At 58.6% G+C, this 22,747-nt stretch overlaps 2 protein-coding genes across 3 annotated transcripts; both read left to right on the top strand.

The window, feature by feature from the left end:
- The first annotated feature begins 265 nt into the window (after positions 1 to 265).
- Positions 266 to 6,454, top strand: CDC42EP2 (CDC42 effector protein 2). 2 transcript variants are annotated; one of them, XM_062600802.1, is made up of 2 exons: positions 266 to 458; positions 3,192 to 6,454. In XM_062600802.1, exon 2 carries the CDS (start codon positions 3,282 to 3,284, stop codon positions 3,858 to 3,860), a length of 579 nt encoding a protein of 192 aa, XP_062456786.1. In that variant the 5' UTR covers positions 266 to 458; positions 3,192 to 3,281; the 3' UTR covers positions 3,861 to 6,454. The 2 variants fall into 2 exon arrangements, with proteins under 2 accessions (XP_062456786.1, XP_062456785.1); XM_062600801.1 differs by lacking the exon at positions 266 to 458 and adding an exon at positions 560 to 1,264.
- A 2,034-nt stretch (positions 6,455 to 8,488) lies between these two features.
- Positions 8,489 to 22,747, top strand: DPF2 (double PHD fingers 2). Its single transcript, XM_062600806.1, is given in 13 exon segments — positions 8,489 to 8,552; positions 12,437 to 12,597; positions 12,726 to 12,772; positions 12,774 to 12,834; positions 13,849 to 14,012; positions 15,794 to 15,886; positions 17,846 to 17,924; positions 19,246 to 19,287; positions 20,949 to 21,086; positions 21,343 to 21,471; positions 21,744 to 21,856; positions 22,037 to 22,118; positions 22,551 to 22,747. Coding segments are annotated over 13 exon segments (1,218 nt in total). The 5' UTR covers positions 8,489 to 8,520; the 3' UTR covers positions 22,628 to 22,747.

Consider the following 22,747-nt stretch of genomic DNA (forward strand, 5'->3'; position numbering starts at 1 on the left):
GGGGATCCCGCGAGCGACGGCGATTTTCCAAGGAATCGGGAAGGGTGGTGGGGGGGGGGACGAATCGGCGGGGATTCCCGGGAAAGGGCAGGGAGAGGGGGCCGAGCCGAGCCGAGCCGAGCCGAGCCGTGCCGCTGCGGGGAATCTTCCCGCCGCTGCGGCCCGAGCGGCTGCGAGTTTCCATCCCGACTCCGCGCTCGTCCCGCTGCCGCCGGCTGCATCCGAGTCGAGGGAGGGGGGAGGGAAAAGCCGAGGCGGCGGGAGGAAGAAAAAGGCTGGAAACCCGGAGCGGCGCTCGCTCCGGCGGGGGCTCCGGTGGAAGCGGGCCCCGGGGTGGGGCTTGTCCGTTGGCTCCGGGCCCGGAGCGGCGAGGGAGGGGAACAGAGCGGCGGCTGGATGCGGCTCCGGGCTCAGTCGGCGGCGAGCTCGGAAAGGACGGGAGGAAGAGGAGGGCGGCGGTGAGTAGCGGAGCGGCGGCGGCGGTTTCCGTGTCGTCGGCTCGCGCGACAGAGGCGTTTCCCTACGGCAAAGCCGGCGGCGGAGGAGCGGGGAGGGGGGAAGAGGGGGAGGATCCCGGTGGCTCCCGGGAGCCTCCGGAACGACGCCGCCCCGGCAAGGCCCGCCGCGGCGGACGGTTTCTCCTCCGGCCTCTCTTCCCGGCTCCGCACGGCTCGTTCCCGGAGAGCTGCCGGAGGCGGAAGACGAGCTGGGCACTCGCTTTCCCCACGGATCAGTTCGGGGATCGGAGCCGAGCCGGGGCGGAGGCAGAAGCGAATCCTCACCGGAGACGATACCGGAGCTCTCCAGAACCGAACCCAAACGATTTTAAATTTGGAAACTAGGGAATCGCTTATGTCTTCTCCGTGAAAAGATCCAACCGTTTCCCCCCTCCTTTTTTTTTCTTTTGTTTTGCTACGGATCCGCCCGGCTGCCCGGTAATTTTAGCAATTGGCTGCGAAGTTTCTGCCCGGCTGCGGATTAAATTAGCTGAGTCGAGATCCTCGGAATAGATACGGCGCTCGGAGCGACGGCGGCCGGATCCTCCCCGCCCGCAGCGAGGCGGAGAGCCAGCCCCTGCCGGACTTTGGCTCCGATCCGGGGATATCGGAGCGAGCCGTGCGCCGTTCCCGCCCCGATCCGTCAGCTTCCAGATGGAAAGAAACTCGGAGCAGGCGATTAAAGGCTTCTCCCTTCCCCGCGGGAATTCCCGCAGTCGGGTTGTTGTCTCCGGGTTCGAGCTGTCGGCTCTCCGCGTTTCTCCAAGGTCGGATTTCTGGATTTTGCGGCTGTTCCAGCGGGAATCGGGGCAGGGAACGCAAGGAAGCTTTCTCCCGGGAAAGGCCGGCGAAGGGGGAAACGGAGGCGCGGAGCCGGGTGGCCCGAACCACCGCGCTTCCGGGCGCTGCGTTTTCCTCCTCGTTTTCATCCCCCATCGTCGCTCTTCTCCCAACGCGGACGTTTTCCGCGTCCCGGGGAAACGCGGCGGGGAAAACGAGGCGTTTTTCTGCCATTTAATAGCATTTGGCGATCCGGCTGGCAGGAGGCGCCGGCCGCGGGAGCAGTCGCTCTCCGGACTCGCCTGCCGGCCGCGATGCCGGCACGCGGTGGCGGCGTCGGCGTCCCGCGTCTTTCCCGCGTGGAGCCTGGTCCTTCCGCTCCGGATCGAGACCTCGCCGGGAGCTTTTTTCCCTCTCTTTTTTTTTTGCCGTTTCGGAGCGTAGCTCTTCCCGGCAGGATCGCCGCCGCTTTGCCCTTCCGGCGGACGTTTTCCCGCGCGGATGCGGTTGCAGCCCGGCGAATCCCTCGTGTCGCGGCGTGTCTTCGTCTTCCGGCGGTCGCGGCGGAGCTCCCGGGCGCCGGAGGGATCCTGCTTCGAGGCGGCAGTACAAAAAAAAAAACAGGGAAAAAAAAACCATCAGAAACCGGCTCGTGGGGCTACTCCGCTTCTCCAAGCGGCAGGTTTCCGACCTCTTCCCGCCCCGTCTCGGATCACGGCGGCGCGTTCGCTGCGCGGATCCCTTTCCCGCTGCGCGCTGGCGACGTTCCCAATCGCTTTTCCATTAAATTTGCTTGGAGGCGCCGGAAAATTTTGGGAAAGGGCTGTCGAGGCTCCTTTTTATTCCCTTTGCTTTCGGGAGCAGGTGCTGCTTTCCCAGATCGTTTTCCGGGCGAGGAAACGTAAGCGCGCGGCACTCGGCGTGGAAAATCAGACCCACCTAAGAGAGGAAGAAGAAAAAAAATGGGAATAAACTATTTCCCGCTGCCGCCGCCCCCGGTTTTCACTGCAAACACCCGTTCTGGGGGGGTTTCGCCGCCCCCGTTTGCCCCCGCTGGCCGGAACGTCGCTCCCATGGCCGCGCGCGCCTCGGAGCGAGCGTGACCCACGGCGGGGGGGGGACCAGCTCCCTCCCCTAAGCTGCCTGTCTTTAATTATTCTAAATCATTTTTTATTACATCTACCGGTTTTTATTTTTTCTGTATTTTTTCTACTTTTTATAGACCCTGTTTTTCTATCTACTTCTGTGTTTTTCTGTTTTCCTGCTTCCTTCCTTGCTCCTTTCCTCTTCCTTTGCCTTTTCTCTTTCTTCCCGTTTTCCTGCTTCCTTCCTTGCTCCTTTCCTCTTCCTTTGCCTTTTCTCTTCCCGTTTTCCTGTTTCCTTAACTTTTTTTCTTTCTTCTTCCTTTTTCTCCTTTTTTCCTTCTTTTCTCCCTGCTCTCGCTCACGCAGCCTTTCTTGGGGTGCAGCTGCGTTAGGGCTGGACGGCAGAAGAAAACAAAACAAAAAAAATCCCCCGGCGCTCCGCGTGCGAAAGCTTCACCTCTCGGGCCAGAAAGCTCCGCCGGCGCCCCGCATCCCGCCCCCGATCGGGCCTGCGGATGTCGGAATCCTCTTGGATTTCCAGCTCCGAACCGTTTTCCAGAACGGCTCGGCCTTCGAACAGATCGGTGGATAAACTCTCGAGAGCTTTCTCTCCTTTTTCTCTTTTTTTCCAGGGCCTGGAATTAATTTCCTGCCTTGTTTTGTTATTGATAACGCAGCCAATGACCCTTGGACGGAGCGACTGAGAGCGTCTGGAATTAATTTCCCGGGATGTGTTTACGCCGGGAAGCTTTGTCCTAAATATTACTCCCCGCTCCTAAGCGCGTTTTGGGTTGGTTGGTTTGGTTTTATTTTCTGTTGTCTTTTGCAGGTTGTTTTCCCGACGAGCCGCTCCGGGAGGACGACCGTCTCCGAGGGCGCAGCCGGTCGGAGGCGGCCGGGCCGGCGCGGAGCGCGCAGCATGGCCGCCAAGGTGCCGATTTACCTGAAAAGGGGCGGCCGGAAGGGGAAAAAGGAGAAACTCCGGGATATCCTCTCCTCGGACATGATCAGCCCGCCCTTAGGTGACTTCCGGCACACCATACACGTCGGGAGCGGCGGCGAGCGCGACGCCTTCGGCGACATCTCTTTCCTCCGGGGGAAATTCCACCTGCTTCCGCGGAGCGCCGGGAGGCCGGACTCGGAGCCGGAGGATCCCGCGGCGGCCGAACCCGACCGCGCGCCGAGCGGCGAGCCGTCGCCCGCCTCTCCGCTCCTGAAAAACGCCGTCTCCTTGCCGATCATCGGCGGCCCGCCCAAACCGCCGCGGCTCCACCTGGACGACGGAGCGGCGGGAAGCCGGAGCGCCCGGCGTCTCGGCGGCCCCGCGACCGGCTCGCCGGAGGAGCCGTTCCTGCCGCACGCCGGCTCCCTGCTGTCCCTCCACGTGGATCTGGGGCCGTCAATCCTGGACGACGTCCTGGAAGTGATGGAGAAGCACCGGGACGAGAGACGGGGCGGCCCCGTGCGGGATCCGGCCCGGCGGGAGGTCTTGACGTGAAGACGGCGAGGACCCAAGCGAGGAAAAGACTCCGAAATACAGAAATTTAGGGATGTTTCCTTTCTTTCTTTCCGGTGCCGCTTCCCGCGGAACTCCGGATTCTCCCTCACCGGAGGGGAGGAAAAAAAAAATAAATAAAATAAATAACCCCGCTCTAAAGCCGCGACGAAGCCGGCAGCGCTCGCTGCTAACCTGCGCCGCCGCTCACCGGGACGAGCTGTTCCAAGCGCTTCCGGAGCTCGGCCGCCTCTGCCGCGTCCTTTTCCCGCGTCCCTTTTCCGTGTCCTTTTCCCGTGTCCCGCGAGGCTGGAAAAGCAAGCGGAACCTCAGTGCTTAGACGCGGCGATTAAATAACTGCATCGTTTGTAACCATTTCGGACGGTTTTGGCGCAGAATGAGGCTGAGTTTCCCTTAGGAATTACGGAATGTCTTAAAACAAAACAAAACAAAAAAAAAGTGCACTGACTTTTCCTTTTTTTTGCTTTTATTTTCCCCCTCCCCGCCGGAGCGCGAACGTGCGTTTTCTTTACAACACCCCCGACTCGCTGTTTTTGTACGGAACGCATCATTAAAAAATGAGTCATTAGATTAACGAGCTCTCCTCTGGGCCCAATCCGTCGGGAGGCTCCGGGGAAAGAGGGCGGAGGCGCTTGCTGGTGAGGCGCGAATGGCAACGATCAGGGCCTTAAACGGCCCCATTTTTGCCCATTTTTTCCAGCCTCCGGGCCGCAAAATGAGGGGGGGGAACGAGCCCCGTGCAGCCTGCGATCCATCCATCCATCCATCCATCCATCCGGACGGATCTCCAGGCAGCCAGGGGATTTTATTCTCGTTGGGTTTGATGCCAATTTTTTTACCATTTAAGCTTTTCTTTTCTTTTTTTCCTTTGACCCGGAGCAAACGGATGCCGCTTCCTCGTGCGCCCGGTGGAGCAGCCGATCCGGCCCCGTTATTTTGATGCGATTCCTTCCACTTCCCGTTCGTCCGGCCACAGCCCGCGGCGTCAACGACCGCTGAAAGCCCAGCCAGGCTGAAAAAAACCCGGAATGGGGAGAAAAACGCCGCTGCGGATTGCGAAGCTGTAGCGAAACCGGCCGGCTGAACGGGAGCCGGCACGAAAAAAAAATCACCTCGTGCCACGACGGTGGCAGAGAAACATTAATTTCTGCCAACCAAGAGGCGGTGATGCCGCTTGGGGGGGTTATTGGTTATTTTTTTTCGGCACGGCTCGGATATAACCCGCCAAATCAACCACCGACGTTGAACAACCACAATCCCCGACTTGTGCGCCCCTATACGCGGGAATTCCGGGGTTTTTCTTTTTTTTATGGATAGCGGTGCTCTTCCATGGCAGCCCATATCCCTCGTGGCAGCAGGGTGGGAGGGGTCGCGACCGCGGTGACGACACGGCGGCCCTCGTTTCTGCGGATTTCGCCTCAGTTGTCCCATCGAAGTGAAATGCCCGCAGGGATTTCAAGCCCCAGATGAAAGCGTCGGAGTTTTTCCCACTCCCCCTTCACCTCCCCAACCACCTAATTAGCTGCGGAAGCATAAAAGCCTTTTTGCTTAGAAACATCGGCTCCTTCCGCTCGTTAACAGACGAACCGCTGGGAACCGTCGGAGCCCGGCTCCTCCTCGCCGCGTCCCGCGCGCTCCGGGGATGGCGGCGCAGGCGACGCTTCCCTTCTTCCGGCGCCTTTCCGTGGTCCCAAACACCTGGAAAAGAGACGCGAGAGGAGCTGGCGTTAGAAGGGGAATGGAGGGAAGGGATCCCGCCACGTCCCGGCCCCTTTCCTTGCCGCCTGCCCCGTTCGCCTTAGTCGCTGCTCAAACGGGAGATTTATGGAAATGAGCATTGCAAAACTATGTTTTTTCTTTTTTTTTTTTTAATATATCCTCGTTCTAAGCATGAGTCATTTGGGCAGGAAAGTTACTGAGCTGTTGCCTGCTGTGACTCAGCCCGCGATTGCTGAACAACACCTTTCTCCTTGCTTTTCCGGGAGGTTTAAGCCGGAAGAAGTCAACGAAGGTTGACTCTCCCACCAAAGAGGCTCCGTCGTCCCGAGACCTTTTTTTTTTTAAATTTTTTTTAAATCCCTCCCAGGCCGGCAAAGGCACCGTCCAGTGAGCAAATCCGCGGTGGCATCGCCTGCTCAACGTGAGCCGCAAAGGGCGTTTCCCAGGGGACGGAGAAAGGGAAGTTTTTGTAGATAAAGAGCTAAACTGTGCGCTAGAGAAGGTGCGTGGCAGGGTCCGGACTGCAATGGAATTAAAAAACCGAAGGAAAGCGGAGCAAAAATGTTGCTGTTCTCATCTTTCCGAGCGGGAGAGCCAAGAAAGTGTCAAGACGACGCCGGGTGCAGCTGGGCTGCAGGAAAAAAGCACGCAAAATAAAGCAATACGCTCTCACCCACTGAATTCTTTTTTACCCGGTAGAGCAAGAATTAGGCCCAAACCTCCCCACGCCGCAGCGGGAGCTGTTCCAGGCCCGCGCTGCAGCCACGCTGCTCAGCGCGATCTCCGCGGCGTCTCGCGACTCCGGTCCTTTCGCCTTTCCTTGCGGGACGTGTTTTATCCGTCGGGGAATATCGACGGAGCTGCTTGGAGCCACGGTAAATCCCCAGTCACCGTGCAGCGGTTCGCTGCTGTAGCCGTGCCCTCCGGCTCCGATTCATCCCAGCTCGCTGCAGGCATCCGGCTGCGGTGCTTTAATTTAGGAGCACTCACGCTTTCTGTCAAAAAAAAAAAAAGAAAGAAAGAAAGAAAGAAAGAAAAAGTAAAGAAATAAGATGCTGCAGACGGGAGATCTGAGTCACTCTCAGCTGATAAATTATTGGCTGCAACGGTCTGCGGCGACGACAACCCTGATGTAAAACCCGACCCCAGATCGATCAGAGCCTCTCTCCTCGCCTCATCGCTCCAGTTATTTCTTTATTATTCACAAATATTCACAGCTGAATACTCCCCAGCCCCTTCTCCTCCTGTTCCCGGACCGCCGGGGCAGGGACGAAGCCGTTTCACCCGCGGACGCCCCGAGAAGCGGCGGTTTTCCTCGAGGTGCCCGGCCGGCGTCCGAGGGAGCGCGGCGCGGTTTAGGGACGCGCGTGCGCGCTGCCGGATTTCGCCCCAGCAGGATCCCGCCGCCGGGCAGTGGCCATCTGTTCGTGCAGGGCAGAGATCAGCCCGCTCTTCTGCAAATCCCTCCCGATCCTATTTGCTCCTTCTTACGCCGCTCGGACGTCTCCTCGCTTCGTCGTTCACCCTTTGCCCTCACCCGCCTTCTTTTCTTACCTACCGTTATCCCTTCTTTCCGTGTCTTATCCTTTTTACGCTTCACCACCTCCGTCCTTCCACCTGCCCTTCGTTTGTCTCGTGTGCTTTCTCTTGCGCCCTCCCTCACCCCCGTTACTCTCTTATCCCCCATTTTATCCTCTCCAGGTCTCCTCCATCATCTCCTCCCGGCATCCGACATCCTCCCCAGGCCTCCGTGTTTCCTCCGTCCATCTCCCCGCTGCCCTTCATCCACCCCCCTCCACCCTCATCCTCCCCATCGCCCCTTTCCTTCCTTCCCTTTCACCCCTACCGCTCTTCCAGCTCCGTTTCTGGCTTCTTCCCCTTCTTCCCTTCGCCTTCCTGCCTCATCCCTCCGTCTCCTTGCGCCCCTTCCCGCCTTTTCCCCTCATTCCTCCATTTTCCCCCTTGTCATCACGCCTCTCTCCCCCCATCCACAGCCTTTTCCCACTTTTTCTCCTTCATCTTTGGCTTTGACTCTTCATTTTACCTCAACCCTTCGTCCATCTCCCCGCTGCCCTTCATCCACCCCCCTCCACCCTCATCCTCCCCATCGCCCCTTTCCTTCCTTCCCTTTCACCCCTACCACTCTTCCAGCTCCGTTTCTGGCTTCTTCCCCATCTTCCCTTCGCCTTCCTGCCTCATCCCTCCGTCTCCTTGCGCCCCTTCCCGCCTTTTCCCTCATTCCTCCATTTCCCCCCTCGTCTTCGTGCCTTCTCCCCCCATCCACAGCCTTTTCCCACTTTTTCTCCTTCATCTTTGGCTTTGACTCTTCATTTTACCTCAACCCTTCGTCCATCTCCCCGCTGCCCTTCATCCGCCCCCCTCACCCTCATCCTCCCCATCGCCCCTTTCCTTCCTTCCCTTTCACCCCTACCGCTCTTCCAGCTCCGTTTCTGGCTTCTTCCCCTTCTTCCCTTCGCCTTCCTGCCTCATCCCTCCGGCTCCTTGCGCCCCTTCCCGCCTTTTCCCCTCATTCCTCCATTTTCCCCCTCGTCTTCGCGCCTCTCCCCCCCCCACCTCAGCCTTTTCCCGCCTTTTCTCCCGCGCATGCGCCAGAGCCCCGCCCCGCCGCGCAGGCGGGGGGGGGGGAGAAGAGCGGTTTGACGCATGCGCAAAGCGGCGCAACCAGCCGCGCCAGCCTTTGCGTTCGGCGCATGAGCTCACGCGGAGTTCGGGGGAGGGGGGGGCGTGTGCGGAAAGGCGGCACTGCGCATGCTCGCGCGGCCGCGGCCGCCGCCCCCGCCTTTTTGCGCAGGCGCCCGAGCGGCCTCTCCCCCTCCCCCCCTCCCAAACACGCACACCCGGCCCCGCCCCGCCCTCGGCGCATGCGCGCTGGGCGGCGCAAGGCCCGGGCGGCGGAGGGAAGATGGCGGCGGTGGTACAGAATGTAGTCAAGCTGTGAGTGCTCCCCCCCCCCCCTCCCCCCGCGGTGGGGGCCGAATGGTTCGGCCCAGCGCGGGGCGTGAGGCGCGGGGCGCTGCCCCCCCCACCCCCCGCGGGCGAGTCCAAGTGGCGGCGGAGGGGTGCGTGGGGGGGGGGAGGGGGAGCGGCCGGTCTCATTGTTGGGGGCAAAGTTTCCTCGGTGGCGGAAGGCGAGGGCGGGACGGCGCCGCGCGGGGCCCGGGCCCTCTGAGAACCCCTATAGGGGCCTCTGAGGGGGTCCCGTAGAGCCTGGGGAACCTATAGTGCCGTTGGTGTGGAGTTCTTCCCTCTGCGGTCCCATGGGGAGGTCCCCTATAGGGTCCTGTTGGGGGGAGAACCCCTATAGGGGCCTCTGCGTGGGTCCCGTAGAGCCTGGGGAACCTATAGTGCCGTTGGTGTGGAGTTCTTCCCTCTACGGACCCATGGGGAGGTCCCCTATAGGGTCCTGTTGGGGGGAGAACCCTATAGGGGCCTCTGCGTGGGTCCCGTAGAGCCTGGGGAACCTATAGTGCCGTTGGTGTGGAGTTCTTCCCTCTGTGGTCCCATGGGGAGGTCCCCTATAGGGTCCTGTTGGGGGGAGAACCCCTATAGGGGCCTCTGCGTGGGTCCCGTAGAGCCTGGGGAACCTATAGTGCCGTTGGTGTGGAGTTCTTCCCTCTGCGGTCCCATGGGGAGGTCCCCTATAGGGTCCTGTTGGGGGGAGAACCCCTATAGGGGCCTCTGCGTGGGTCCCGTAGAGCCTGGGGAACCTGTAGCAGTGTCGGTGTGGAGTTCTTCCCTATATGGTCCTGCTGAGGAGGTCCCCTATAGGGTCCTGTTGGGCGGAGAACCCCTATGTGGTCCTCTGAGAGGGTCCTGTAGAGTCTGGGGACCCTGTAAGGCCGTGGAGGTGTGGGGTCCTTCCCTATAAGGTCCTCTGAGGGGGTCCTGTAGAGTCTGGGGACCCTGTAAGGCCGTGGAGGTGTGGGGTCCTTTCCTATAGGGTCCTCTGAGGGGGTCCTGTAGAGCCTGGGGACCCTGTAAGGCCGTGGAGGTGAGGGGTCCTTCCCTATAGGGTCCTCTGAGGGGGTCCTATAGAGTCTGGGGACCCTGTAAGGCCGTGGACATGTGAGGTCCTTCCCTATAGGGTCCTCTGAAGGGGTCCTGTAGAGCCTGGGGACCCTGTAAGGCCGTGGAGGTGAGGGGTCCTTCCCTATAGGGTCCTCTGAGGGGGTCCTATAGAGTCTGGGGACCCTGTAAGGCCGTGGACATGTGAGGTCCTTCCCTATAGGGTCCTCTGAAGGGGTCCTGTAGAGCCTGGGGACCCTGTAAGGCCGTGGAGGTGAGGGGTCCTTCCCTATAGGGTCCTCTGAGGGGGTCCTGTAGAGCCTGGGGACCCTGTAAGGCCGTGGAGGTGTGGGGTCCTTCCCTATAGGGTCCTCTGAGGGGGTCCTGTAGAGCCTCGGGACCCTGTAAGGCCGTGGAGGTGAGGGGTCCTTCCCTATAGGGTCCTCTGAGAGGGTCCTGTAGAGCCTGGGGACCCTGTAAGGCCGTGGAGGTGTGGGGTCCTTCCCTATAGGGTCCTCTGAGGGGGTCCTATAGAGCCTGGGGACCCTGTAAGGCTGTGGAGGTGAGGGGTCCTTCCCTATAGGGTCCTCTGAGGGGGTCCTGTAGAGCCTGGGGACCCTGTAAGGCCGTGGAGGTGTGGGGTCCTTCCCTATAGGGTCCTCTGAGGGGGTCCTGTAGAGCCTGGGGACCCTGTAAGGCCGTTGAGGTGGGGGATCCCTCCGTATAGGGTCCTCTGAGGGGATGCTATGGAGCTGAGGGCATAGGCTTCACCCCTCTATATGGTCCTAGGTGCCCCCCTATGGCCCTGTGAGGGGGCTCTGGAGAGCCTGGGAATGGGCCTCCGCCTCCCATATGGCCCTGTGAAGGGGGTCCCTCCCTATATGGCCCTGTGAGGGGCCCTGTGGAGCCCGGGGGTAAGGGTCCTCCCCGTATAGGCGTGCAAGGGGACCCTATAGAAGCTGGGGAGCAGGGATTCCCCCCATTCAGCCCTGTGAGAGGGGCCCTATAGAGCACTAGGAGTGCGGATTTCTCTCTATATGGCCCTGTGAGGGTGGGGGGGGCCCCTATAGCGCCTTGGGAGTGGGGCTCCCCCCCCCATAGAGCCTCATAAAGGGCGGCAGAACCCATAGAGCTTCGGGGGCAGCTATAGAACCCCCCAAGAGGGGCCTATAGAGCCCTCGGGGGAGCGCCAGGTCCTCCCCTATACGGGCCGTGGCGGTGGGGCGGGGGTCCCCCGCACCATATAGGCCCTATACGGGAGGCCGTGGGGGTTTCGAGTGCTGCAACGGCGCAAAGCTTTGCCCGGCCGGGCCACGGATCCTGGCGAGAGGTAGGCGCAGGCTTCATTTTATTTTATTTTATTTTTTATTATTTTAATTTATTTTTATTTTTATTTTATTTTTATTTTATTTTTTATTTTATTTTTATGTTATTTTAATTTAATTTAATTTAATTTTAATTTCATTTTTTTTTATCATATTATTATTTTTATTTTATTTCATTTTTTATTTTATTTCATTTAATTTATTTATTTATTTTTATTTTTTTTAAGCTAAAACACCCCAAAACCACCGGCGTCGTTTCCGGGGCGACCCGTTTCCCTGGAAGCTGCGCCTTAAAGGCGCTTAAAAACACCTTAGCGGTAGCGGTTCAGCGTCGTATCCGGGTCCGAGCCGGAAAAAATCCGTAGGGAGCGATAATCCGGTTTGTCAAACCCGTTTATATATTTCCCAGCCTTGAAAATATTCCTCCCGGTCCGGTAAAAACCTCGTCCGGACACCTTTCATCGCTCGCTCTTTTTTTATGCGTTTAGAAAAAAAACGCAGTGATTTTTCTCCTTGCTGGCGTCTATTTATTGATTTATTATTATATATTTTTTTTTTTAGATAAAGTTTGTTCCGCTGCTGGCAGCTTCCTGCCCAAAGAGCCCTTTAAAAACCCCGTTTTCCGACGTTTTTCCGGCTGCCGGATCCCGCTCTCGCGCTTCCCGCAGGAACTTTCCAAACCTGAAATAACGGCGGATTCTTATTCCGGGGGTTGATTTCTCCCCCCCGTTTTTTATTTATTTATTTATTTTTTTTTGCTTTTCCTTGTGAATTTGGAAACGTTTCGGACCGGAACCTTTTCCGATTTTGCACGATCCGCATCCAAGAGGCCGAATCCTCCTTTCCCCCCCCCCCCCCCCCGTAACCCTCCTCTTTTCCGGGAATTCGAGAGTTTACGGGAAATTTTTTTAGGGCGAGCCGCGCCGCGGCGGCTCTGCGGGTGGGAAGCGAGCGTGGCGGGGAAAAGTAACGGCTCCGGGAGGGATTCCGCTGCCCCAAACTTTGGGAATTTTAACGGACGCCTTCGTCCGAGCCTGGACTTCGGGCTCCCTCTGCCGTCACCGGAGAGAAAAACCGTCTTGGGATTTCCTCGGCCCGCGGATGATCGCCGGGGGTTGTCGCGTCCGACCTTTACCCGCGCTGGGGAAAAAAAAAGAAAAAAAAAAAAAATCCGTGAAAAAGCGATTTCAACCCTTTCCCGCTTCCCTTTAAACCTTTTTATCCGCCGCGATATTCCGCGGACGGCGCTCGTTTCCAGCCGGATGGGATACGGGAATAAAAAGGAGGGGGGGGGGGGGACTGGTTTGGCGCGGGAAAAGGCCGCGGGAGCGTCCGGTTAGCGGGACGGGCGAAGCAGCCGGGCGTCCTCCGGCGTCGCGGATGCCGGGAGGGAAGGAGCCGCGCCGCTTCGGCCGCTCTTCCCGGCTCCCGCTTCCGTGGCTCGGCTTGACGCCGCCGTCGCCGCCGCCGCCTTTTCTCTCCCGGCAGCCTCGGCGAGCAGTACTACCGCGATGCCATGGAGCAGTGCCACAACTACAACGCCCGGCTGTGCGCCGAGCGCAGCGTCCGCCTGCCCTTCCTCGACTCCCAGACCGGCGTGGCCCAGAGCAACTGCTACATCTGGATGGAGAAGCGGCACCGCGGGCCCGGTACGCCCGGAGCGAGCCGGCTCCCTTCGGCTGCCTCGGCCCGGGAAACGCAGCCAACGTTTTCTTCCCTGCCTCCTTTTTTTTTGTTTTGTTTTGTTTTTTTTTTCCTTTGTTTTTTTTTTCCAAAGGTTTAGCCGCCGGGCAGCTTTACTCCTACCCCGCTCGCCGCTGGCGGAAAAAAACGCCGCGCTCATCCTCCGGAGGACCCGCGACTCTCCTTCCCGTCCATTAAACCAGGTAAATCCTTCCCGTTTCCACTTCTGGGATGCAGCTGGCGACCATTTTCCTGGCTTTGCTCCGTGCCGTGCTGGGATAGAGGCGGCTGGCGACCGTTTTCCGGGCTTTGCTGCGTGCCGTGCTGGGATAGAGGCGGCTGGCGACCGTTTTCCCGGCTTTCCTCTGTCCCGTGCCAGGATAGAGGCAGCTGGCGATGGTTTTCCCGGCTTTGCTCCGTGCCGTGCCGGGATAGAGGCGTTTGGCGACCGTTTTCCCGGCTTTGCTGCGTGCCGTGCCGGGATAGAGGCGGCTGCGACCGTTTTCCCGGCTTTGCTCCGTGCCGTGCCGGGATAGAGGCGTTTGGCGACCGTTTTCCCGGCTTTGCTCCGTGCCGTGCTGGGATAGAGGCGGCTGGCGACCGTTTTCCCGGCTTTGCTCCGTGCTGTGCCGGGATAGAGGCGTTTGGCGACGGTTTTCCCGGCTTTGCTGCGTGCCGTGCTGGGATAGAGGCGGCTGGCGACCGTTTTCCCGGCTTTGCTCCGTGCCGTGCCGGGATAGAGGCGTTTGGCGACCGTTTTCCCGGCTTTGCTGCGTGCCGTGCTGGGATAGAGGCGGCTGCGACCGTTTTCCCGGCTTTGCTGCGTGCCGTGCCGGGATAGAGGCGGCTGCGACCGTTTTCCCGGCTTTGCTGCGTGCCGTGCCGGGATAGAGGCGGCTGCGACCGTTTTCCCGGCTTTGCTCCGTGCCGTGCCGGGATGGAGCCGTCTGGCGACCGTTTTCCCGGCTTTCCTCTGTCCCGTGCCGGGATAGAGCCGACTGCTGCCGAAGAAGCTGCTTAACGTGGGTCGATAAAACCCACATTTTATCGTGGGTGGTTTTTTTTGCTGTTTTTTTTTTTTAAACAAACGTGCTCGCCGGACCCTTCGCCGCCGGAGGGGAGGGAAGCGGCTTGGAAGCTGCGCTCGGCCGGGGCGCGATGCGAGGCGCGGGAACGCCGCCGCCGGTCGCTGATCCGCCCGCGCCTCCTTGCCGCAGACGCCGAGCAGACGCTGAAGAAGGAAGGGCTGATCTCGCAGGACGGCAGCAGCCTCGAGGCCCTGCTGCGGACCGACCCGCTGGAGAAACGGGCCCTGCCGGACCCGCGCCTCGACGACGACAGCCTGGGCGAGTTCCCCGTCGCCAACAGCCGGGCGCGGAAGGTACGTTGCCCGCGGGAACCGCGCGGTAAAAGTTTTCTCCTCCCCCCTTTTTTTTTTATTTATTTTATTTTTTCTCTCCTCCTTTTTAGTTTCTCGTTTTGGCGTCCCTCGCCCGGCAGCGGGACGCGGGGAGGGACGATGCTCCTCTCCTCGCGCCGGTACCGCCCGGGCTCGCTCGCCTTCAGGGTGCCTGCGCACGAGCCTCTTTTTTTTTTTTTTTTATTTTCCCCATTTCGGGCAAAATCCACCAAGTTTTCCGCTGTGCTTCTCTTCCCTCCTCTGCTCCTCGCTGCTGCTCCGCTTCCCTGAGTCGCTAGAAGCGCCGAGACGTCTGATCAAACCGGAGTTTTTATTCCTAAACTCCGAAGCTTTTTCCCCGATTAACCGGCTTATTTAAAAGCAAAACTTTTGGCCCGCTGCCGAGCGGAAAAGGCCGCCGAGCCGCTCGTCCGAGCGCCGTCTTTCCCGGGAGCCCTTCGAGGACGAGCTCCGAGAGAGCGAGGCGGGGACACGACTTGGGAAATGGAGAGGAGCGAGGAAGCCGCCGAGGATTTTAGCCGGATTACGGCCGACCGGTCGCTTCGCGCCCGGCTGTCGCGATCCAGCCTTGCCGCCCGCGGGTAACGCTGACCGTTTTGGGGAAGGATTCGCGACCTTCCGTCGCAGATCTCGCTCTTTGACCGGCGCCGGGGAGGCGTTTTGGGCCGCTCCGCTGCTGGTCTCTCTCCTCTCCGCTTTGCTTTTTTACCCTCCCCTGCCCTGAGCTGTTTTTTTGCGGAAACCCGGTGATTTTTGGCTGCGCTTCGCTCGCCCGCTTAGGAACGCGGTTTTCGTTTTGCAGTCGTTTAATCCCCACCGGGCGGCTCCGGTTTGGAGCTGAATTGTGCCAAAAGCTCCTTTTTTTTCCCCCAAAAGCAAGGTGCTACTGAGGCCCGAAGCCGGATTAAGCGTTATCCGAGACGGAATTGGGTGAAAACCTTCCAACCCTCTGGTTTAAGCTTTACTCCTGCGATTGGGGTGTCCCGATTTCCCCTTTTTTCTCTCTCTTTTTTCTCTTTTTTTTTTTCTTAATAAAGCCTTTCACCTTCAGAAACACCCCGTGGACGTGAGCTCTGGGTTGGAAATCATTGGCTTAGCGGATCAAAGGCCGGCTTGGGTACGGATTAGCCTCGGTCCGGGCTGGAAAAGGACGTTCTGGGTCACAGAGACCTTTTTTTTTTTTTAATTTATTTTTTTTCTGTTGAAACGGGTTGTTTTTCCAGGCGCCTTCTTGCCTCTGGCCCTGTTTTTGCTCCCCCCCCCCCCACCACGGAATGTGGTTTTAGGTAGAAACGTGATTTCAGGCCGGGTCGTTTGGATGTTCGGACACGTGAGAGGATGGATCCCGGGATAGGCGCCGGAGCGGGCCGGAAAACGGCCCCCGTTTTCCGCCCCAAACGGCTGCGGTTTAGCAACGCTCCCCCCGCGGCGAAGCACGGGGCAGAGCGAGGTGCAATAGGACAGCACTTTTTTCCAAAAAATAACAAGTGTTTTCCCCTTTCCTGGGCTTTTCTGCGGCGCTCTTTGGCGTGATGAGTTTTTCCCGGTCCTCATCCTTCTTGACTGCTTCCTCCTCCTCCTCCTCCTCCTCGCGTGATACAGGTTGGAAACGCCGCCTGCCCCAGCGGCCGCAGCCCTGAGGCCTTCATCCTCTCTCGTGGGGTTTTTTTTTTTTTCCCCCTTCATCCGTGCCAAGGTTTGGTTTGCCGTAACCCCTCTCCTTTCTTTTTCTTTATTCCCAGCGGATTCTCGAGCCGGACGACTTCCTGGATGATTTGGACGACGAAGACTACGAGGAAGATACGCCGAAGCGGAGAGGGAAGGGGAAAGCCAAGGTGAGGGCGGCCGGGCTCCGTCCCGTCGGCGCCGGTTTCGTTTAACGATTCCTCGTTAAACCGAAACGCCCCGGATAGCTCAGAAGGTCCGGACACCTCCCGGGGCTCCGCCGTGTCTGTGCCGAACGGAATTGCCGAGCAAACGAGGCGGCTGAGGCGGCTCGGCTAACGAGCGCCGATTATCCCGGCCGCCCGCCGGGCGAGAGGGATCCAGTCGTGCCTCGCTGGAGATCCCTCGTGCGGATCCGCCCCTTCCCGAAGGAAATCGCGGGTGCTCTCGGGAGGCGAACGCTCCGGGAGGGACCCCGCCGGCGATGCCGAACGGTTCGGGCAGCGCGACGCCCAACGGTTTCGGGCGGCGTGATGCCGGAGACGCGCCGACGATCCCGGACGGTTGGGGTGGTGCAGTCTGGGAACGGTTCGAGCCGCGCGATCCCAGATGATGCGGGCGGTAGGATCCCGGAGATCCGCTGACGATCCCGACGGATTCAGGCGGCGCGATCCCAGATAATTTGGGCGATACGATCCTGGAGATCCGCTGACGATCCCGATGGATTTGGGCAGCATGATCCCAGATAATTTGGGCGATACGATCCTGGAGATCCGCTGACGATCCCGATGGATTTGGGCAGCATGATCCCAGATAATTTGGGCAATACGATCCTGGAGATCCGCTGACGATCCCGATGGATTTGGGCAGCGTGATCCCAGATAATTTGGGCAATACGATCCTGGAGATCCGCTGACGATCCCGATGGATTTGGGCAGCGTGATCCCAGATAATTTGGGCGATACGATCCTGGAGATCCGCTGACGATCCCGATGGATTTGGGCAGCATGATCCCAGATAATTTGGGCGATACGATCCTGGAGATCCGCTGACGATCCCGATGGATTTGGGCAGCGTGATCCCAGATAATTTGGGCGATACGATCCTGGAGATCCGCTGACGATCCCGATGGATTTGGGCAGCGTGATCCCAGATAATTTGGGCAATACGATCCTGGAGATCCGCTGACGATCCCGATGGATTTGGGCAGCGTGATCCCAGATAATTTGGGCAATACGATCCTGGAGATCCGCTGACGATCCCGATGGATTTGGGCAGCGTGATCCCAGATAATTTGGGCGATACGATCCTGGAGATCCGCTGACGATCCCGATGGATTTGGGCAGCGTGATCCCAGATAATTTGGGCGATACGATCCTGGAGATCCGCTGACGATCCCGATGGATTTGGGCAGCGTGATCCCAGATAATTTGGGCAATACGATCCTGGAGATCCGCTGACGATCCCGATGGATTCGGGCGGCGCGATCCCAAATAACTTGGGCGATATCCGGCAATCCCTTCTCCCTCCCAGCACCGTCCTTCGCCGCCGCCGTTTGGGGCCCTTTTCCGGGCCGTTTTGGGCCCTTTCCCGGCTGTTTTGGGCCTGTTTTGGGGCCCTTTCCCGGGCCGTTTTGGGGCCCATTTGGGGGCCATTTTCTGGGCCGTTTTGGGCCCTTTCCCGGCTGTTTTGGGCCTGTTTTGGGCCCTTTCCCGGGCCGTTTTGGGGCCCATTTGGGGGCCCTTTTCTGGGCCGTTTTGGGCCCTTTCCCGGCTGTTTTGGGCCTGTTTCGGGGCCCCTTCCCGGGCCGTTTTGGGCCCTTTCCCGGCTGTTTTGGGCCCGTTTTGGGGCCCTTTCCCGGGCCGTTTTGGGGCCCATTTGGGGGCCCTTTCCCGGGCCGTTTTGGGCCCTTTCCCGGGCTGTTTTGGGGCCCTTTCCCGGGCCGTTTTGGGCCCTTTCCCGAGCCGTTTTGGGCCCTTTTCCAGGCCATTTGGGGCCGTCTCCGCTAAGGGGCAGCATCGGATCACTTTTTTTTCCCCCCCCCGGCTGCCGAATCGCTCCGGCGTCCTCGGAGCGGCGGTTCGCCCCGCAGCCTGCCTCAACCTTCCCTTCCCCTCCCTGCTCCCCAGGGCAAAGGCGTCGGAGGGACCCGCAAGAAACTGGATGCGGCTATTTTGGAAGACCGGGATAAACCGTACGCTTGCGACAGTGAGTACGAGAGTTTCAGCCCTTGCGGAAGAGGGAGCGCGAAGCCTTCGGGGAGGGAGGAGGAGGAGGAGGAGGAGGAGGGGGGGGGGGGGGAAGGGTTTTATTTTGCATTTCGGACCCCTTCGGACTCGCAGCCCTGCCCGGATGCTTGACGGATTTTGTGTTTTCCGCGGAGGGAGGGGGTGGGAAACGCGCTCCTCTGCGCCGCGTCGGCGCCTTTCCGGCCCTGCACGTCCAAGCGCTCGGAAATGAGGAGAAACCTGATTTTATTTATCCTTTTTTTTTTTATTATTATTACTCTTTATTTTATTATTATTTTTTTTTGCCCCCACGCCTTGTTTCCCGGCCTGCCAATTCCCCTGGTTGAACGGAGGCCCCGAAACGCCGAGCCCGTCCCCTCCCGGCTGCCGCGCTCCGTTTTCCCTGCCGGCCTCCGGGACGCGCGGGCAGCTTTGATCCGGAGCGAGCGGAGAGATCCGATATCCCGCCGCGGCTCCGGCCGCTTGCGATACCCTCGGAGGCGATTTTTCCCCTTGCCGGGATGGGGCGAAAAGGGGGAGAAAACGGCTCCAGGCCGGCGCGGGATGGGAGAGGCGGTTCGGGGCCGTGCCGGCCGCCGCCGCCGCTCCTCCGGGATTTTCCCGGCGGCGGTTGCTCCGGCGCGGCTCCGTGCCGCGCGTTGCTCCTCCCGTTCTCCGTAAAAAAAAAAAAAAAAAAAAAAAAAAAAAACCCTTTTTCGGGGGTTTATTTTCCAGGCTCTGGCCCTTCCCGGCCTGCTGCTGGCACCGGGCCGGGTCTCCCGCTGCCGCGGGACTTTCCATACCGTTTCTTCCTCCCTTCTCCCCCCCCCCTTTCCACCTTCCTCCTCCTCCTCCTCCTCGCTGCCAGAGGAGGAAAGAGGCCGGCAAGAAAAACCCAAATCCGACAGAAAACGGTGGAGAAAAGCGGCGCCCCGACGCTCTCAAACAACCTTTCTCTCTCCTTCCTCCCGTCCTACCGGAGCCGCCGCTATTTTTTTTTTTTTTTTCTTTCTCAGGAGCAAAGAAAAAAAAAAAACCCACAAAAGCCAACCCCCAAACTAACCCCCCCCCCTCCCCCTGAGCCGCTGTGCTTATTTATTCATTCATTTATTTTCTTCCTTCCCCCTCCTTTCCTCTCCTCGTTTCCGGAGTCCCTCTGCTGTCTGTCGCCTGGCACGGGTGCGTGAGTGCGATCTACTGTGTGCGGTGACTGTGGTTTTTGTTCTGTTTTATCTCGTTTTATTTCACTTTATTTATTTATTTTTTTTTTCTCTTCTCACGACTCTCTTTCTGTGTTTCAGATAGTTACAAACAAAAGCATTCCTTGAAACCTCCTGACCGAGGTAGTCCGCTCTCTGTCTGCCTTGTTTTCCGATATTTTTTTCCCCTCCTTCCCCGTCGTTCGTTTGGTTTTTCTTTATTTTCTTTTTCCGCCCCCTCTTCTTTTTTTTCCTCCCTTCCCCCCTTTTTAATCCTTTTTTTTTTTTTTTTTTTAATTTTTCCTCCTGCCTCTGCTCTCCTGGAAACGTTTCCTTGCCGAAAACTCGCCGGGCAGGGAAGAGGGGAGGGGAAAAAAGGAGGCCGAGGGCGAAAAGCCGCCGAGCCGACGTCAAAGCCAACCTCGCCGCCTCCTTAAAAAAAAAAAAAAAAAAAAAAAAAAAGACACTTGGGAAAAGCAAAGTTTAATCCCTGCTCGCTCCCCGCCGCGGTGCCGAAAAATCGGGAGAAGCGGCGGCGAAAAGTGGGGGGAAAATCGTGCCGGCGTTTCCGGCCCGGACCCGGCGCGCTCGGGATTTGTGCCAAGCGCCGGGATGCGTCGCTGCCGCTGTTTTTTTTTCCCCCACCCTGGGGCTGTTTTTTCCCCCCTTTCCCCCCCCCAAAAAAAAAAAAAAAAAAAAAAAAGGAAAATCTCGCGCTCTTTCCGGGTTCAAACGGCTCCGGGTTAGCGGCTCTCCGGTGGGAGCTTTGGGAAGAGGAAAACGCCGCCGCCGCCCTCCGGATAGGGAGAGAGGCGGGAAAAAGCCTCTCCCGAAACCCCGCCGGGGTCCCGTCGCGATGACGGAGAGACGGAAAAGCTTCGCCCCGAGCGAAGCCGACGCCGGGAAAACCGGGCGGGACGAGACGCCGCTCGCCCGCCGCTTTCCCCGGCGCTCGGCTTCGGCCGAGCCGGGAGCTGCCGGCGCCCGCCGCCCTTCCCAGCTCGCAGAAAGGCTCCGTAAAGAGCCGGAAAAGCCGCGATTTGGGGCTTTTTCCCTGCTTCCTGGTGCTTTTTTCCCTCTTTTTTTTTTTTTAATTTTGACATGTTGAATCCTCGGCTGGGAAGCACGATGCTGAAAACACACGTTTTGGGGGCAAATAGACGGGATTTTAGGGCTCACGAGGTTTCTCTGTGCTTTGCGAGATGGGGGGGGGGTGGGAAAAAGGTTAAGGAAAAGCTCCGGGCGATCTCCGGGTCCGGGAAGCTTTTCCCGAAGCCGTTTCCCATCCCCGCAGCGTCTCGATTCGCCCACGACGCGGAAAAAACGGGGTGGCGGAGGTGGGTGGGTGGTGGAAAAACATCATTTCCGACGCCTCCTCCGGCGTTTTTCCCAGTAAAAACGTTCCGGGCGGGAGACACCCGGATTTTTTATTTTATTTTTCCCCCGCCCTGCCGCGGCGTTTTATCCCTCGAATCGATTCCCGCGTTCGGGAACCGCTCACGTCCCGGCTCCGGCGGGATCCACCCGACGGCAACAAAGCCTCTGGGTGGGATAATTGCTTTTTTTCTCGAGGGGGGGGAAAACGGGAGATTTTTTTTTTTTTTTTTTTTAGAGGAGAGGGAGAAACCGGCCCGACGTCTCGGACACCGGCCCGGCGGGTGCCCCCCGGAGCAGCGCGGGAACCGGCGCCGCGGGCTCGGAGCCGAGTTAGCGAACGGGTCGCCGGCGGTTTTCCGGCTGCTCCAACCTCTTTTCCACCTTTTTTTTTTTTATTTTTTTTTCCCTTTTTTTTCCTCGCTCTGTAGTCTGCGGGAAGCGGTACAAGAACCGGCCGGGCCTGAGCTACCACTACGCTCACTCGCACCTGGCCGAGGAGGAGGGAGACGACAAGGACGACTCGCAGCCCCCGACTCCCGTCTCGCAACGGTCGGAAGAGCAGAAATGTAAGCGGCGTTCCTGGTGGGTTTTCCCCCTCTCCCCCCTGACCCCCGCATTCCCGGGAACGCCGATCCCTGGGGTCTTCTCCCGACCCGGATGGAGTCTCCAAATCCGCGCGAAACCTCCCCGCATCCCCGGAGAGGGCGGCTCCGGGCGTCCGCCCGCGGGAAAACGCGCGTTTCCTTCCTCCCCATCGCACCAAAATCCCATTTTTTTTTGGGGGATGGGATTGATTTATTTTCTTCCCCGCTCCCGCCGCAGCCAAGAAAGGCCCCGACGGCTTGGCCTTGCCCAACAACTACTGCGACTTCTGCCTGGGCGACTCCAAAATCAACAAGAAAACGGGGCAGCCCGAAGAGCTCGTCTCCTGCTCCGACTGCGGCCGCTCCGGTAAGGTCCCCGCTCCGCCGGGAACGCCGCTCGCCGCCGCCTTATCCCGCCGGGGATGGCTGGGGAAGGGGGGGGGAAAAAAAAAATAGCGAAACCCGGGATGTTCGGCATCGTTTTCCCGGCGTTTCGGCGGCGTTTAGCTCCGCGCCCCGTCCTCTAATTATTACGTATTTCTTTTTTTGGCTCTTTTCCCCGTGGGAACGTGAGTTATTTATTTTTATTATTATTTTTTTTTTCCTTTTTTCCCCCCGTTTTTTCCCCGGCTCCGGCAGGTCACCCGTCGTGCCTGCAGTTCACGCCGGTGATGATGGCGGCGGTGAAGACCTACCGCTGGCAGTGCATCGAGTGCAAGTGCTGCAACATCTGCGGCACCTCCGAGAACGACGTGAGTAACCGACCCGGGAAAAGAGGGGGGGAAAAAAAAAAAAAAAAAAAAAGAAAACAACCCGGAGGCGAAGCCGGTGGGGGGAGGGGGGGGAGGCGATTTTCCCTCTTTTTACCCGGAAAACGCTGTCTGATCGTGCCGATTTGCTCTTCTTTTTCCGCCCGCGTCCCGTCGGCTCAGGACCAGCTGCTCTTCTGCGACGACTGCGACCGCGGCTATCACATGTACTGCCTCACTCCGCCCATGTCGGAGCCGCCGGAAGGTAGGAGCCTCGTCCCGCCTCGGCTTTTCCCGGGATTCGGCGTCCGGGCGGACTCGGCTTTTCTCTTTTTTTTTTTTTTTTTTTTTTTTTTTGGTGCCCAAATGGGGCTGAATTAATTAAATCGGTGCAATAACCCCCCGAGGTCCGTCTCCCTGCCCCGAGCTCTCGGGAGCCGTTCCCGTTCTTCTCTCCGTGCTCGTTCCTCCTTCCCGCCGGTCGGAGCAGACGGAAAAATTAGGAGTTTTCGGATCGTAAAAAAAAATAAATAAATAATAAAATAAAAAATGCGACGGCGCCTGGAAGCGCCTCGGCCGCGCGAAGCTCTCCGGCCTCCTCCGTCCCCCATTTTTCCACTTTTTTTTTTTTAAAATTTGTTCTTATTTATTTATTTACTTACTTATTTATTTAATTACTTAATTATTTTTTCTCCAGGGAGCTGGAGCTGCCACTTGTGTCTGGATCTACTGAAGGAAAAAGCCTCCATTTACCAGAACCAGAATTCCTCTTGATCCGACGGCGGAAAAAGAAAAAAAAAACGGGAAAAAAAAAGGAATTCTCTGCTACCTACAGGGCTCTGTTACTATCGATTTTTTTTTTTTTTGCTTTTTTTTTAAAAAGTCTTTCCTGTA

Source organism: Rhea pennata (assembly GCF_028389875.1).
Source record: "Rhea pennata isolate bPtePen1 chromosome 35 unlocalized genomic scaffold, bPtePen1.pri SUPER_35_unloc_2, whole genome shotgun sequence".
NCBI lineage: Eukaryota > Metazoa > Chordata > Aves > Rheiformes > Rheidae > Rhea > Rhea pennata.